At 47.0% G+C, this 15,710-nt stretch overlaps 2 protein-coding genes across 2 annotated transcripts in view; both read right to left on the reverse strand.

The window, feature by feature from the left end:
- Positions 1-183: 183 nt before the first annotated feature.
- LOC307228926 (carbohydrate sulfotransferase 12-like) lies at positions 184-9,119 on the reverse strand. The gene is made up of 6 exons (XM_079998777.1): positions 8,979-9,119; positions 3,493-4,108; positions 3,222-3,364; positions 1,843-1,971; positions 1,075-1,267; positions 184-941 (listed from the first exon to the last, which is right to left on the reverse strand). The coding sequence occupies exons 2-6, from the start codon at positions 3,991-3,993 to the stop codon at positions 669-671; spliced, it is 1,239 nt and encodes a 412-aa protein (XP_079854903.1). The 5' UTR covers positions 3,994-4,108; positions 8,979-9,119; the 3' UTR covers positions 184-668.
- A 1,543-nt stretch (positions 9,120-10,662) lies between these two features.
- Positions 10,663-15,710, reverse strand: part of eif3ba (eukaryotic translation initiation factor 3, subunit Ba) — an 8,754-nt gene continuing 3,706 nt past the window's right edge. Inside the window, exons 7-19 of the mRNA XM_079998774.1 lie at positions 15,393-15,524; positions 14,372-14,438; positions 14,241-14,287; positions 13,898-14,108; positions 13,733-13,805; positions 13,525-13,647; positions 13,354-13,432; positions 13,010-13,148; positions 12,758-12,883; positions 12,474-12,551; positions 11,852-11,960; positions 11,646-11,758; positions 10,663-11,195 (exon numbers count right to left, since the gene is read on the reverse strand). Of these exons, the coding sequence (XP_079854900.1) occupies positions 11,658-11,758; positions 11,852-11,960; positions 12,474-12,551; positions 12,758-12,883; positions 13,010-13,148; positions 13,354-13,432; positions 13,525-13,647; positions 13,733-13,805; positions 13,898-14,108; positions 14,241-14,287; positions 14,372-14,438; positions 15,393-15,524 (1,285 nt within the window). The 3' untranslated portion in view covers positions 10,663-11,195; positions 11,646-11,657. The remainder of the gene's footprint in view (positions 11,196-11,645; positions 11,759-11,851; positions 11,961-12,473; positions 12,552-12,757; positions 12,884-13,009; positions 13,149-13,353; positions 13,433-13,524; positions 13,648-13,732; positions 13,806-13,897; positions 14,109-14,240; positions 14,288-14,371; positions 14,439-15,392; positions 15,525-15,710) is intronic.

A 15,710-nucleotide genomic window follows, 5' to 3' on the forward strand; every position in this document is an offset into this window, starting at 1 on the left:
TCTGTCTCTCTCTCTGTCTCTGTCTGTCTGTCTCTCTCTGACTCTCTCTGTCCCTATCTGTCTGTCTCTCTCTCTCTCTCTCTGTCCCTCTCTGTCCCTCTCTGTCCCTCTCTGCCTCTGTCTGTCTCTCTCTCTAATAATATAAATATAACATGGTAACAAATAATAACTGTCAATCGAATATTGATGTTTCAAAACCCTTTTATTTATTTGCGATACACCTCAGCGGGTGTCTTCATTACTAACTCCAGTATTGTTCCACTTCCTGTACTTTTAATTGATCTTAACGTTTCCACCCAAAGTGCTTTCAATTTAGAATACAAGGCTGCAGAAATAATAACAGTTTGGAAGCTTGTGTGTGTGTGTGTGTGTGTGTGTGTGTGTGTGTGTGTGTGTGTGTGTGTGTGTGTGTGTGTGTGTGTGTGTGTGTGTGTGCGAGCGCGCGCGCGCGAGCGTGCCCTCGCAAGACAAAACAAAACGGAAAAGGCCAGACGACGCAGAGGTGGACAGCGTCAAACATTTCTGGGAGGCACTTGAGTTGTTTGAGGTATGGGAAAAGCTGCGATCATGAACAACATTGTAAACAACCGTCATCTGGAAAAGGCTTTACTGGCATGAGGAGCCCCTCGCGGGGGTGGGGGGGGTCCGCCCCGCGGCACCGCGCGGGTCTAGCGGTGGAGCGCGCTGTCGGGCTTGGGGTATCCGAACAGCTGGAAGTCGGGCTCGTACAGCTTGTACAGGTCCCTCCTGGTCGCCGGGGGGATCTGAGCGAACCAGTCCCTCTCCCAGCTGGCGGCCGTGCGGTTGCGGGGGCCGCTGGGGAAGCGGAGCAGGTGATCCACGCCCAGCGTCCTCAGCAGCTGCTCCGAGTCCGCGTCCAGGGTCTCCAAGCGGCCGACGAAGTCGTACTGGATCTGGCACGGGTGGCACAGACGGTACACCTGCAACACAGCGTGTGGTGGTCATTTTTTACGTGTATTAATAACTGTTTAATAAACCACATTAAAAGTATGAAACAGAATTCGAGGCAGTGAGCACTATGTGTGTGTGTGTGTGTGTGTGCCGGCTCTCCACCTGCCGCCAGTGTTCGTTAAAGGCGGCCTCCTGCTCGGTGTCGGGGTCCAGGAGGTATGTGATGAACTGCTGGAACGTCGGTCTAATTCCTGCTGCAAAGGCCTCGGCGGCTGTTTCTGGCAAGCGCCCAGTGATGTTACCATAGCGACGCAGCATGACCGAACCAAACTGCTGGTAAAAGTCCTCGTTGGCCCTTCCGGAGGCGCGCGCGCACGCACGCACACACGCACGCACGCACGCACACACACACACACACACACACACACACACACACACAAATATACTTTAATTAACCACTGACCATGGATAGGGAACCATGTGTTTCCTCAGCTTGCGCGCGCACATACACACATACACATACACACACACACACACACACACACACACACACACACACACACAAACACACAGGTAGAGACGTAACACTACACATTTAGACACACACGCACATGATCCGATCCATTGATAAGCACGCACGCACGCACACACACACACACACACACACACACACAGACACAAATATATTTTAATTAACCACTGACCATGGATAGGGAACCGTGTGTTTCCTCAGCTTTCAAGCGCACATGCACACATACACACACACACACACACACACACATACACACACAGACACACACACACACACACAGGTAGAGACGTAACACTACACATTTAGACACACACGCACATGATCCGATCCATTGATAAGCACGCACGTACGTGCGCACGCACAAACACGCACGCACACACACCCACACACACACACACCTTCCAAACTTGTTTCTGTAGGCTGATATGAGACGTACGAAGGGGTCGCGAACAAACAGGAACTTTGTGTAATGCTGTAACTTCAGCGCCATCAGGTGACGGGAAAGAGAACCATAATGACGCCAGAACCTGGTAAGATACACACAGACACACACACACACATTTAAAATTTTGTTATCTGTGCCATCAGTTTGTTGGTCTGACCGTGATCAGTAATTTGACTGATCAGACTTGTGAAACAGTATAAAATGTAAGAAGTTTGGGATGACTGCAATGTACTGTATTTGCTAATGGAGTACATTTCCCTATCCTTTGCCCTTTGGCTGCTTCAGGCAAGTGGAAAAACACAGGTATGGATACACATGCACAAATACAAACAGGTCCTGAGGGGCAGAGAAAGGTCTGTCTGTGCTTCTGCATCAAGCCCTGCTTGTCCTCTCCTAATACTCCACCTCTTCCAAGTGTCAGCCCAGTAAATATTTCCCCAGGCTGCTGGATAGTTTGGGCATTTACAAGTAAAAAACCCCTGACCTTCTTGACATTGTTGCTAGTTGAACCAACTACCCCCCCCCCCCCGCGCGCGCAATGTTTCTGGATCGTATTTAACAAATACTTCATAGGATCATCCTATTATTCTGTCTTGCATTAATTTACACAAAAAATAAATAAAAAAAAAGAAACCGGCTCTCAGACAGGAGCCGGCTCGTTCCCGACCAAGACATCACTTTCTCTGCTGCGCTTCTGCGTTCCCCGTTTCTCCAAACAAAACAAAAATAATTAGTCTTGTGCACTCCGTGCATAATTCTGTCTTTTTTTCTGCTGCCGGATTCCTGACTTACAAAAACAGACGAGCAAATAGTGTGATTTAAGATTTGGCTGAGAAAACAACTTTGGATGTGTGTATGAGCCATAAACTGCAGCCAACAGAATGTGCGCTGTAGCACCACACTAACCATCCCTCTGCAAAGGCAGATCGTGGAGACCTTTTAATCGTTCACCATCTAATATCACACACCCCTAGTGGAGAAAACTCCTCTTGGGGCGGTGCCGGAGAGGCTGGGAGACGGCGGGGATATAAATCAGATTTGAAGTGATCGGAAGATACGCGGATATTCCTGTCTATTTATACGGCAATGTCCGGAACTACAATGCGCGTTGCGTGGTAAAGGGCAGAAAATTGGCGTGTCTACCCAGGTGCCATGTTTCCATCACAGCCGATCGGAGCTGGAGCCAATAAAAACCTCTGTCTATTGCCGGGTCACTTGTCCCGGGACCAAAACCCGGGTGTGAACTTTCCTACTAAAGAGAAAAGCCAGATGTTGGCAGGTGTCAGTGGTGTTTTTCGTGCAGTGGAAAAGAGTTTTAAGTGTGTGACACACTTGGCGAACGTGAGGTGGAGTGAGGAGTTGTGCACGAGGTCGGCCGGTACCGCCTCCGGGTCCGTGTAGGGCTTCCCTGAGGACGGGGAGACGAGGGACTGAGACAGAACCACCATGACCCTCTTCCAGTTGGTGCACGCTACCTGGTAGAGGTCAAGGACAGAGGGCCAGAGATTGAGAAAAAAGGGTGCGTCGAGACAAACCTCTGTGTATGTAGGAATATAGTGGGTACTTTCTCTCCCTCTCTCTCCGTCACTCCAACAGCTCTTACCTTGGGAACATAGCAGTAGATGATCTGGTGGGTGTCGTCCACTATGAGGTGGTCCAGTTCTCTGTTGGGGATCTGGTCGAATGCCCGCGTTCTTCCGGGGAATTCCACGGACGCATTTCCTGAACAAATACCCATGATCCTCCGCTTCCTCTCCTCCTGGCCCTGCCCCTCTGCACTCCTCCAGTTCTTCTGCCCTTCCTCTGACCCGTCCTCCCTCCTCTCCACTCCGCTTTCATAGGTTTCACCCTCTGTGCGTTCCTTGGCATCTTTCACCTGCTCGGAGAGAGGTCCGAAGGTGCCGGTGCCGGCGATGGGACGGGAGGTGGGAGCGCCGGGCCGGGCTGTGCTTGTGGGAAAGGAGTGTGAGGGTCCTGGGCGTTTGGCATCCTGTACGGGGTAGAGGTTGAACCCCCCGACGTCATCCCAGTAGACGATGATCAGCAGAATCATGAACAACGATCCCATGATGAACGCCACTCGCAGACCGCGCCACATTCCCATGGTTACTGTACATTAAATACAGAGGCACAATCGGTTGGGAAACGTGAAGAATCTATCTCAGCTCCATGGCAACCATCTCTCACGGAAGCGGAGATTTCCTGTTTGGCCACCACAGCTAAAAGGAACAGGAAAGAAGATAAAAATTAATTAATATAATCTTTGTGATTATTTGTATTATGAATAGAAAAAGTTGTGGTAATACATCAATAATAATCATTAGAAATCTTATCTCTCTCTCTCTATACTGTGTACACTGATCAGCCACAACATTCAAACCACTACTGATAACCACTAATACCCCTTTCCCACTGCACCAAAAACCCGGTAACACTGTCAACATCCAGCATTTGTCATCGGTGGGAAAGGAATATCCCAGGTCTCAATCCTGGGTCAAATGACCCTGCAATTGGCATGGGTTTTAATCGGCTCTACCTCCAATCGGCTCTGATGTGAACAGGATACCCGGGTCGGAACGCTAATTTTGGCCCCTTTACCGGTGCGATGAGACGTGCGTTGAAGTTCCGGACGTTGGCGCATAAATAGACAGGACTGTGTATCATTCCATCTTTTAATATCCCATTTAGAATCCAAAATCAAAATCAGAAGTTATTGATTTTTTTCCACATAGGGGACCATGAAAGCGTGAGTGTGGGGATCGCACCGCAGGGAGCACAGCGGAGAACCCCCACGCTCCCCGCCGGCTCTGAATCACTCCAGCATGGCACCAAGCCGCTCCCCGCCGCCGAAGGACGAGTGCGCACTCCACGTTGCCAGTACTTGATGCTCCTTCTACTGTAGTGTTGAGTCATTCATGAACGATCCAATCCTTTTGAATGGCTCCAAAAGTGTTTAAGTTGCTGTGTCCTGTACTGTTTTGTTCCCAATCACACTGGAACCATCGTGACGCCGAACGTGGCGCACCAGAAAAAAAAACGGCATTTCTCCTGGCAATGGGAAAAGTGTCAATCGCCTATTTTTTAGCAGGGTTTAAAAAAACCCGGGTCAACCTGCTTATTTTGGTGTGAAAACGGTATAATATTGTGAAGGTCTCCCTCATGCCGCAAAAACAGCTCTGACTCGTGGACTCCGCAAGACCTCTGAAGGAGTCCTGTGGTATCTGGCACCAAGACGTTAGCAGCAGTTTGTTTAAGTCCTGTAATACCTTTCCTATTGCCAGGAGAAATGCAGTTGTTTTTTTCTGGGGTGTCACGTTCGAGGTCGCAAACACGTCGGAAAAGGGGCATGTCATGGTTCCGGTGTGATTGTTAATAAAACAGTAGAGGACACAGCAACTTAAACAAACAACGACATAAAACAGTAAAACTGTTTCTCAAAAATACTGGAGTGACTCGGAGTCCGGTGGGGAGTGGGGCTGCGATCCCCACACTCAAAACATTTCATGGTCCCCCATGCGGAAAAAGGCCAATAACTTCTGATTTTGATTTTGGATTCTAAATGGGATATGAAATGATGGAATGACACACAGATATTCCTGTCTATTTATGCGCCGGCGTCCAGAACATCAATCCGCGTCGCTTCGCGCAGGTAAAGAGGCCAAAATTAGAGCCAATCGTAGATAGAGCCGATTAAAACCTGTCTATTGCAGGGGCATTTGACCCGGGACTGAAACCCAGGTTTTTCCTTTCCCACTGATGACAAATGCCGGATGTTAGTGGGTTTTACCAGGTTTTTGGTTCAGTGGGAAAGGGGTATAAGTTGCGAGCTTTGGCCCCCGTGGATCGGGCTTGTTGTTCCAGCACATCCCAGAGATGCTCCATCGGATCAGACCCTAACCCCGACCATCCACATGATGTAGAAGAAAATGCATTCATCAGACCAGGCCACCTTCTTCCATTGCTCCATGGTCCAGTTCTGACGCTCACGTGTCCACTGTAGGAGCTTTCAGTGGTGAACAGGGGTCAGCATGGACACTCTGACCGGTCTGCAGCTACACAGCCCCATACGCAGCAAGCTGTGATGCACTGTGTGTTCTGACACCTTTCTATCATAGCAGCGTTCACTTTTTCGGTAATTAGTGCTGCAGTAACTCTTCTGTGGGACGGGCTAGACCTCGCTCCCCACACGCTTCAATGAGCCCATGGGCGCCCATGACCCTGTCGCCGGTTCCCCAGTTGTCCTTTCTTGGACCATTTTTGGTACGTACTAACCACTGCAAACATGGAACACCCCACAAGACCTGCTGTTTTGGAGATGCTCTGACCCAGTCGTCTAACCATCACAATTTGGTCCTTGTCAGAGTGGCTCAGATCCTTACCCTTGCGCATTTTTTCTGCTTTCAACACATCAACTTCAAGAACTGACTGTTCACTTGCTGCCTAATATATCCCACCTCTTGACAGGTGCCATTGGAACGAGATGAACGATGTTATTCACTTCACCTGTCACTGGTTTTAATGTTGTGGCTGATCGGTGTATAATCACAACCAAAACATCCAACCAGACATATTTTCTAGGAAAATTACTCTCTCTCTCTCTCTCTCTCTCACTCTCTCACTCTCACTACCGCCCTAAATAGTCTTGGGAATTACTTCCTTACTCTGGACTATTTCAAGGAAAAATAAAGAAAATACGTGTATACATACACTCACTGAGCACTTTTTTAGGAACACTAAACTAATACCGGGTGGGGCCTCCCTTTGCTCTCAAAACAGCCTCAACTCTTCTTGTCCTGGATTCCACATGATGTTGGAAACATTTCTTTGAGATTCTGGTATATTTTCACATGATTGCATCAAGCAATTCCTGCAGATTTGTCAGCTGCACATTGAGGCTGTGAACCTCCCGTTCTATCACATCCCCAAAGGTGCTCTCCTGGATTCAGATCCGGTGACAGCCACTGAAGAACATCAAACTCATTGTCGTGTTCATGAAACCAGTGAGACTTTTGCTTTGTGACACAGTGCGTAATCATGCTGGAAGTAGCCATTAGAAGAGGGTAAATTGTGGCCATGAAGGGATGCACATGGTCAGCAACAATACTCAAACAGGCTGTGGCATTCAAGCGATGATTGTGCAGGGCGTGCCAAGAAAAAATTCCCCACACCATTACATCACCGCCACCAGTCTGGACTGTTGACACAAGGCAGGTTGGGTCCATGGATTCATAATTTTGGCGCCAAATTCTGACCCTACCATCTGTGTACCTCAGAAGAAATTGAGATTCATCGGGCACGGCTGCGTTTCTTCCAGTCTTCAACCGTCCGGTTTTGGGGAGCCCCGTGCCCGCTGCAGCCTCAGCTTTCCGTTCTTGGCTGACAGAAGCGGAACACGACGTGGTCTTCTGCTGCCGTAGCCCATTCCCCCCCGAAGATTCCACGCGTTGTGCATTCTGAGATGTTTCTCCGCCCGCCACAATTGTACAGAGTGGTTATCCGAGTGACGGTAGCCGTTCTGTCAGCTCCAACCAGTCTGGCCATTCTCCGTTGACCCCGCTCATCAACAAGGCGCTTCCGTCCGCAGAACTGCCGCTCACTGGATGTTTTTTTTGTTAATCGCGCCATTCTGAGTAAACTCTAGAGACCGCCGTGCGTGAGAGTCCCAGCAGATCAGCAGTTACAGAAATACCCCAACCAGCCCGCCTGGAACCAACAAGCATGTCAGGGTCGAAAACACAGAGATCACATTTTTCCCCGTTCTGATTGATGGTTGATATGAATATTAACTGAAGCTGCTGACCCGTGTCTGTATGATTTTATGCGTTACAGCGCCGCCACACGATTAGCTGATTAGATCATTGCATGAATAAGTAACTGCTCCTAATAAAGTTCTAAGTGCGTGTATAGACATCTATAATACAAATGAATACAAAAAATCAATTCTGTTGAATTTTACTCAGAACTCTGCTTCCCATCTACTGTGGGCTTCAGTCAAAAATATAACTAATATTACCAAAATATTCCACTTCCATGACCCGCCTTAAGAATCGGTTTTATGGTCCAATTGGGACAGTTAGCTCAGATCCCACATCTGCACTACTCTCTGACATACCCTCAAGTGAAATAAGAACACGTCTAAGGGATGTAAAGATGTGGATCCCTTTTTCTTTTCCAAAAAACAAACAAACAAAAAAAAAAAAGAGGAACAGAAACTCAGGCTTTGCGCCGAGAGTCGCCTTCATTTCGGCTTCACAATGAATCTCATATTTTTTTTTGGCATTGGTGCATGGGGAGGTGGAGGGGGGGGGGGAAGAAGAAGAAGAAGAAGAAGAAGAAGAAGAAAAGAACACTGGGAACCACCGGTGCAGGGGATCTTTGGAATGTCCGCCGCCACTGAGATGTGAACAAACGAGGGGCGGAGGTTGGAATCATTTTGGACCCGAGCGGTACAAAGGGGAGGAGGAGGTGGAGCGGGCGGCGGGCGGCGGGTGGGGAGCGAGGGGAGCGTTACAGCCCTAATAAAAGATGCGGCGTCTAGAATTACACTCGTGGAAAATCCTCCGGGCTGTCAGGAGGGGGATCAGAGGGGAATCATGGAGCCTGAAAGAAAAAAAAGAAAATAATCTTTCTTCTGCGGTGTGTGTGTGTGTGTGTGTCTTTTTTGTTTCCACTCGGTTTCGAAGGACCCGACTCCACGCAGACGGGATGCCGCTATTTTCGTCCCACGGGCGGAATCTCTCACTGGAGCCACGAAATCTCTCCGCCGCACGCGCCCGAGCGCCACACTCCCCGTCATCCCACCCGTCCGACGCTCCGAAAACAAACGTAACGTCCACGCACACACACGCCGCAGTATACGAGACACAACGCGGGCTTTGCCTGGCCCGAGCTTGCCCCCACGTTCGGTCTTTCATCCCCCCCCCCCCCCCCCCGCGCTACCCGTTTCCTCACCCCGGGAATAACCCGCTTCGGTGCCCCGTTACTGCGCTTCACGCACCGCTGTGAATCGTGAATCAGGCCAAACATCAAATACAGACGCAAAGAGAATAATTGTTACGGGGTTTGTTTTTTTTGTTGTCCCCCACTCACAGTTACATTGAAGATCCGCGGCATGGTGCCTCCCGGCCAGCCCCTTCCTCGCCTCGGACGGCTCCCCTCTGGCGCTGCACGTCCGGTCTGCCCGGTGAGGAGACCCGGCGGCCGGGAGGAGCGCGCAGCGGGCGCGCCGGGCGGAGCGAAGGTCTCGCGATATTTGCCGCCGCTTGAAGCGTAGTAGTGTGTGGTACGTAAAGCCGCCCACCTCTGCCATGCAGCACATTTGACATACTCCACATTTTGACACTTCGGCACCGCCGGGTGGTGGAGAAGGTAGAAGTATAAACACATTGAGGAGACAGTAAGTTTTCCATTCAACAATGCGGGCGGAGGGGGGGGGGGCTGGCTCTTGCAAGGTGCACACCTCCCTCTCCTCCCCCACTGGCTTTTCTGGGAGTTTTTACTCGTCTGGGTGGGACTTGGGAGGTTAGATGTTGGAGAAAGCTGTTGTTTCATTTCTATGCGAAATGTGGAGCCCGTGTGTCCTGTGATCAAGGGCTTGTGTCAATAGACTTAGGCTCTTGATCGCCCGCTTTAAACTGCGAAGGCCAGGGGTTTCCAACCCGCCTCACGGCAAGGCCCCCAGGCAAAATGGACACTTCGTTTATAATAAACGGCTGTTTGTATAAACTCAATGCAAGCCTTGCTGGGTGCAAATCTCAGAAAGTACAAGTTTTATGTTGGGGGTGGGGGGCTCTGGCCAGGGATGTCGGTTTGGGAACCCCGCCCTGATGGCTTCTTCTTAAAAGGATAGGTTCACGGTTTTTGAGCATTTCTTATGAAAACATAGGTTTAACTGTTCATAGCGCAACATGTCATTGAGAAACATACTTCCCTGCTGCAGTTTCTCACTTTACTCCAACGGAGCAAACCTTTAAGTCAAATAGTTTAATATTGACGTCAAACCAGCATTGTTTACACAACTGCCACCTTTCACTATTATTTCATTGCCCATATCAACAGAATGTCAAATACACTTCAAATAACCATTTTAAGTGATTGCAATGTAACAGCATGTAGCGGCCTCAGTACTCCTATTCTACAAATACTTGAAAATATTTCCCAATCACAAGTCATATAATTGGCTGAGGACAGTAGTAAACAAATGCATGCGACTGGTTTCCAAATACAACTCTTTCAAGCAGCTCCACAGAATGTAATGGACCTCAGCTTGTTTTCAACTTGGTTCGACCGTTTGTGGCATTGATTGTATTTTCTTCTTACTGTATTATTATATTTATTATTAGTTGTTTATAATTTATCCCGTTGTTTATTTTTTCATAACCTTTTACTGTCTTGAATGGATAAAAATAAACCCATTCAACAATTAGAAGTAAATAAAAATTAACAGGTTATCACATCTTGGGGTATATGGCACAAATCATGTTTTCTTAATTGAAAAGCTAAAAGTTGGAACTGAAAGTTCAATTATTAATCTTTAATCCTGAAAAAAACCCCAAATCAACTTTATGAATGAACGTTATTGTATTTTTATGCATTACCACATATTAATAAATGCATTAAAAAAGTCTGATCAAGTTATTCAACTTATAAAATAGGGAAAACAGCATATTTAGATGTTTGAGATATGTACAAAAAAAAATTCACGTTTAATTTATGCAAATGTTTTTTGTCCCAGCAAGTGGTCAATGATAAAGACTGAACATCGAGACAGGCCTTGAGCATTGTGTTTGAATGTTTATTTAAAGTTATCCCCACCACACACCCCCCCGCCGTGTGGAGGTTTAGTCTGAAAGGAGGAGGATACAGGCCACTGTAACGCCACCTCAGCACACCAACTAACAAAGCTACTTGTTTGGTCACAACACCTCCACCCTCCTCTCCTACGGCACACTCTCGTCCACGGTGCCAAGATGCCAGCATGGCGAGTTCAAAAACACCGGAGTCAGAGCTCCCAGTAAGAGAGGGACCGATGAGATTAGGTGATTCAGATTAATATTAATAATAAAAAGAAAGCAGTTGTATTCAATACGAAGCGCCAGAAAAATAAAAATGTGATTATGAGACAGAAGATTGACCAAAGAGTAGGCTTTGTTTTCTTTCCCCTGCTGAGTTGCAACGCGTGCTTTGATGATGTCACTAATCTGGAACGTTGAGATCTGTGACAAATCCCAAGATTCCGAGTGTGGTCGTCTGCCTCCTCCAATTAACGTGACAGTTCTTCCCTCCTCGCACAGGCACACTGATGGACTGTAAACAACAAAGGGAAGAGGTTGGTGCATTCATTTTCTGTTTATAATTGGCCATGCAATGCAACAGTCGGTGGTTAGCAAACCATACCAGAACATCATGAATAGCTTGGCTGTCATTTTGTTCTGGATGAAACAATGACACAAATTGAACCCGGCAGCAACGTTGCGATTGTCATGGCAACAAATGCGCAATGTGCACGTTGTGGTCGGCTATCACCAAAAAGTGGACATTGTTGTTGCATTTGTGCGAGTAGAGTGAATCCAAATTGCTTCCATTAGACAGACTGATCAGGTGCCAAGATGTTGGCACTCCCACGATGAAGGACAAACAACACGCAGGACAAATCACAAGAGGCCATAATGTTCTGTGCAGACAAGATGTACTTTGTGAAACATTCAACGGCAACTGATCTCAGTGATGATTTGGGTTTGAGCCTGTAAGCATTACCTGCGTATGGGACTACAGATCTCCGAGGGGAATGATTTCTTCGTTGATAAAAAACTCAATGGTCTCCTCCTCCCAGTCGTCAACATTGCTCTCCAGCTCATCGGTGTCTACTCCTGAAAGACACCACCACACGTCAGCCAAATTCTAACTTGGAGCCAGCCAAAGAATGTAAAAACAAACAAACAAAAAAAAAATAAAAATCAAACCTCCTCTGAGTTCGAGGCGGAGGCTTCTCTGTTCCTGGTAGGCCTGCGCTGTCACCTCCCTGTAGCGATGATAATCCTCCATCATGGTCCTGCGCTTGTCCACAAGCTCCTACACACAAACACACACACACACTTCTTTAATAACAACAACAACCCTTCATATGCATCTATCCAAGCAGGGGTAATCCTGACATTTTTAAACTGCAAAAAAGGATATTGATGTTTTGATATAAGTTATGTTATGCGCTTATATCGCTAAAAATGGAAGACAACCAAGTGAAGGCCTAAAACTGAACTCTGCTTTGCTCGCTTTGTTTTTAAACCACTGGAAGTTGTAGCTCACAAAGTGGCCGTTGTGCACTATGTTGGCCAAATTATTTTAGCCCGATTCTGGTTCACAATTAGCATCCCTCCTCTTAATCATTTAATTTCTAATTGTTGGTCAACAGTTTCTTAATTATAAAAGATGAATACAATTTAAGCTCCTCTTTGCAAATGTAGTCATTACAAAATCTTGAGATTCACCCCCCCGAGTGCCTAATTGATTTGCACAAATGTTATTATACAAGCATGACTACCAACCACTGTCACAAACAAAGATAGAAAAGTACTTCTGTCAAACCTTGGAGGCCTTGGACTGGCTCAGACGATCCTTTTGCTCAAATATCTTGGAGTATTTCTTCAGGTCCTTTTTGATAGTCTGTGAGACACAAAAAGCTGCGTTACGCTCACAGAAGCCACCGACACGGATTCGATTGAATGGACAAAAAAAAGGGGAGTTGCAGGTGTGAGCCTCAGAATGAAGTTGGAATCAGGAGCTAGGGGTCAGCTCTCATACGAGGTGTCAGAAAATAATCTAAATTTGTCATCACTGGCTCTACACATCAGGCCGAGACAGGGACACACCTTGATCTGCTCGCCACCGAGCAGGGTGGCGGGCCGGGGCCTCCAGAGCAGCTGACAGAAACGGTCCTTGTTGTTTTTCTGAAGGAGACGGCCCTGGAACGTCCATAGCCAGTACGCATTGTCCACCTGGACACAGACACCCAAGAAGAGGGTTTTGGATGAGGGCACGGACGAAAGATCCTCACAATACACTTGCTTGTCAAGCGACTTAAAACCAAGGCTGGCTGCTGGAAGACGAGGGGAGCGGTTTACCTTGTGACTCCACCAGGACACGGAGGTGACGACATAGCGGCCGGTTGGGTCCCACTCCACATCAGAAGCCATGTAGTGTTCCGCTATGTTCATCAAGGTGCAGTCTGACGTGTCCACAAAGGCAAGGGCCCCGTTCATACTGCAAAAGCCAACAGGCAGTGTGGTTACACCCAATGTAATTTACAGAAAGAACATCAACAAACGCGTGTCCACAGACCAAACAGAAGAGCCTCAGAGCAAAGACTGAATCAGGAGCTGAGCAGCAGCTCTCATACAAGGTGTCAGAAAAATAAGCTTTGTCATGCTTGGCCCAGTCCAACTCTTCAACATACACACTCTCTTACCTCCTGAGTCCAGCCAGCACCATGAACTGTCCCTGTGGGCTCCAAAAGATGCTGTTGGCCTGCTGCTTGTCAAACATCTCTGAAGAGAAGAACACAACAAAACCATCAGCGGCCGCTCCACAGGTTTGGCAACGCGGTCACAACATGCACAGAAGTGTCGTTAACGCTCACTTATCAGCTCGATCTTGCCGTTGTTTTTGACGTGATAGAAGGAGGCGTTGATTCTCGGACTCTCCCCGTGGAGAACGGCAAACTTACTGCCATTGGGCTCCCAGGCGAACGCTATGATGCTTTCTGGGAGGAGAGAGGAGCAGGGGACGGGTCAGGATTTTAACCGTGTGTGGGTTGTGTGCGCATTTTGTGTGTTTTTCTTACTCACCCTTCATCTCTACTACATCAACCGGCACCTGCTTCTCCCTCATTCGGAAGATTTCAAAGTTGGTGACCACGCCCTGAGAGAAATAGAAACGGGTAGCGAATTTAGATTTTGGACGCATCAGGGATTTCTTAATTTTTTCCCCCCTCTCTCTCTCTCCCCGTGTACCTGTGTTCCCTTGGGGGTCCTGTCCACTTTCACACAGAGATAGTCTCCGTTCCTCTGCCAGTGCAGCTTGCAGTCAACGACGTTGAACAGGTTGCGAACCCTTATCTCTACACGGGAAGGCATCTGCATCAGAGTCACTCTGGCTGGGATGTCTTTGTCCTCGGGCACCCAAAACGCTATGATGTTGTCGCCAGGAGACCAAGAGAAGTCCCTGGAAGCGCAAACAGAAATGGGAACAAGTTAGACATTTTAAATTAAAAATATCGTCTATCAAATCCAAGTAATGAACCGGATACTTCTCAGTAAAGAAAAAAAATATATAAAATAAATAAAACAGACTTACTTGATTCCAGTGATCTTGAGACTCTTCTTGTCAAGCAAACCCATCGACTAGAAAAGATAATGGCTTGTTTTAGTCTTACCGAAAAACATCACAACATATAATTACATAATTGACCAAAAACAACATCTTACTGGAGTCTCATAGATGCTCAGCGTGTCCTGGGTCATCCTGGCAAAGAACTTCCCATCATGGCTCCATCTGTGGAGAATCATTCATTATTACATTGTGTGCACTACAGGAACAACAATCGGCGCTTTGTGCCTGCCATGTATGGAGCTGAATTCAGCAGTGGAATGCACTACTGAAAATAGTAAAAAACAAAAAACAGAAGACACAAACAACGTCATGCATTATACACGCCAGATAGGGTTGTGAATGGTAGCCAAAAGATTAAGGCCCCGTCTACACGTATATAGATTTATCTTAAGACGCATCCCCCCCCCCCCTCCCCTCTGTTAAAAAAAACAAAAAAACGATGTGAAGCGCTCACATGAGCATTCCAGGCCAATAGGGGGCAATGATGTCATAAATCTTGATGTCAAACGCCACAGATGAACATTAGGAGAATACGTATTTAACTATTTGTGGAGCAAATAGATAAAAAAATCATAATATTCATTCAAACCCAGTATGGGCGCGATTCACCAAGTTGGAAAGACCTTTTAACCTTTAATCGAGACACCGCACAACACAACGGTCGAGCAGCACTAATGCAAAAGTTGAGGTCATGAGGTCAGCGTTTTCAAGAAGCTCCGTTTTACTTTGTCCACACGAATACTGGAAAACTGTGTTTTGAAAAAAACATTGCATTTTCCAAAAACTTTGTTTTCAATGACCTGAAATACAGTTTTCGTGTGGACAGGAGGTCAAAACACAGAAAATACCACGTTTTCAAAAATATCTTTATACGTGTGGACGAGGCCCTAGTCTATGAGCAGGCGTGCTCATAGACTTTGCTCAGCTTTGCTCTTAAGACAACTACAGGACTGAACGGGCACATTAATGAAAAATATATATTTTTGCATCTGGAGGAACTTAATGAAGTTACTAGCACACAGTTAAAGTGTCTTCACACAACTCACAGAATTTCCTCATGGATTGGGATAACGGTACAAAAAAATTAAAACAAATAAATAAAAGGAATGTACTGACTTGAAAATGGGCCAGTGAGCCGAGCTCTCACAGTGGAAGCCTCTCTTCTTCTGACCGGTCAGAATGTCCCAGATGATAATGGCCTGGGGGTCCTCCTTGGTGTCCATAAGTGGACTGAAGGTCACAACGTACCTAAGAACCATCAGAAAACAAAAATAATTACCCGCTCTGTATTTTAAATACTTATATGACGGCTTAGTGATAGAATATTGCACAATACAACCAAATAAACCTCTAGAATTTAAATGGGGAAATTGTTTGCTGCTGCTGTTTTATTAGATGCAAAAAGAAAGCAAAATAATTCAAATAAAATTAAAT

This window comes from Zeus faber (genome assembly GCF_960531495.2).
Source record: "Zeus faber genome assembly, chromosome: 4".
Taxonomy (NCBI): Eukaryota; Metazoa; Chordata; class Actinopteri; order Zeiformes; family Zeidae; genus Zeus; species Zeus faber.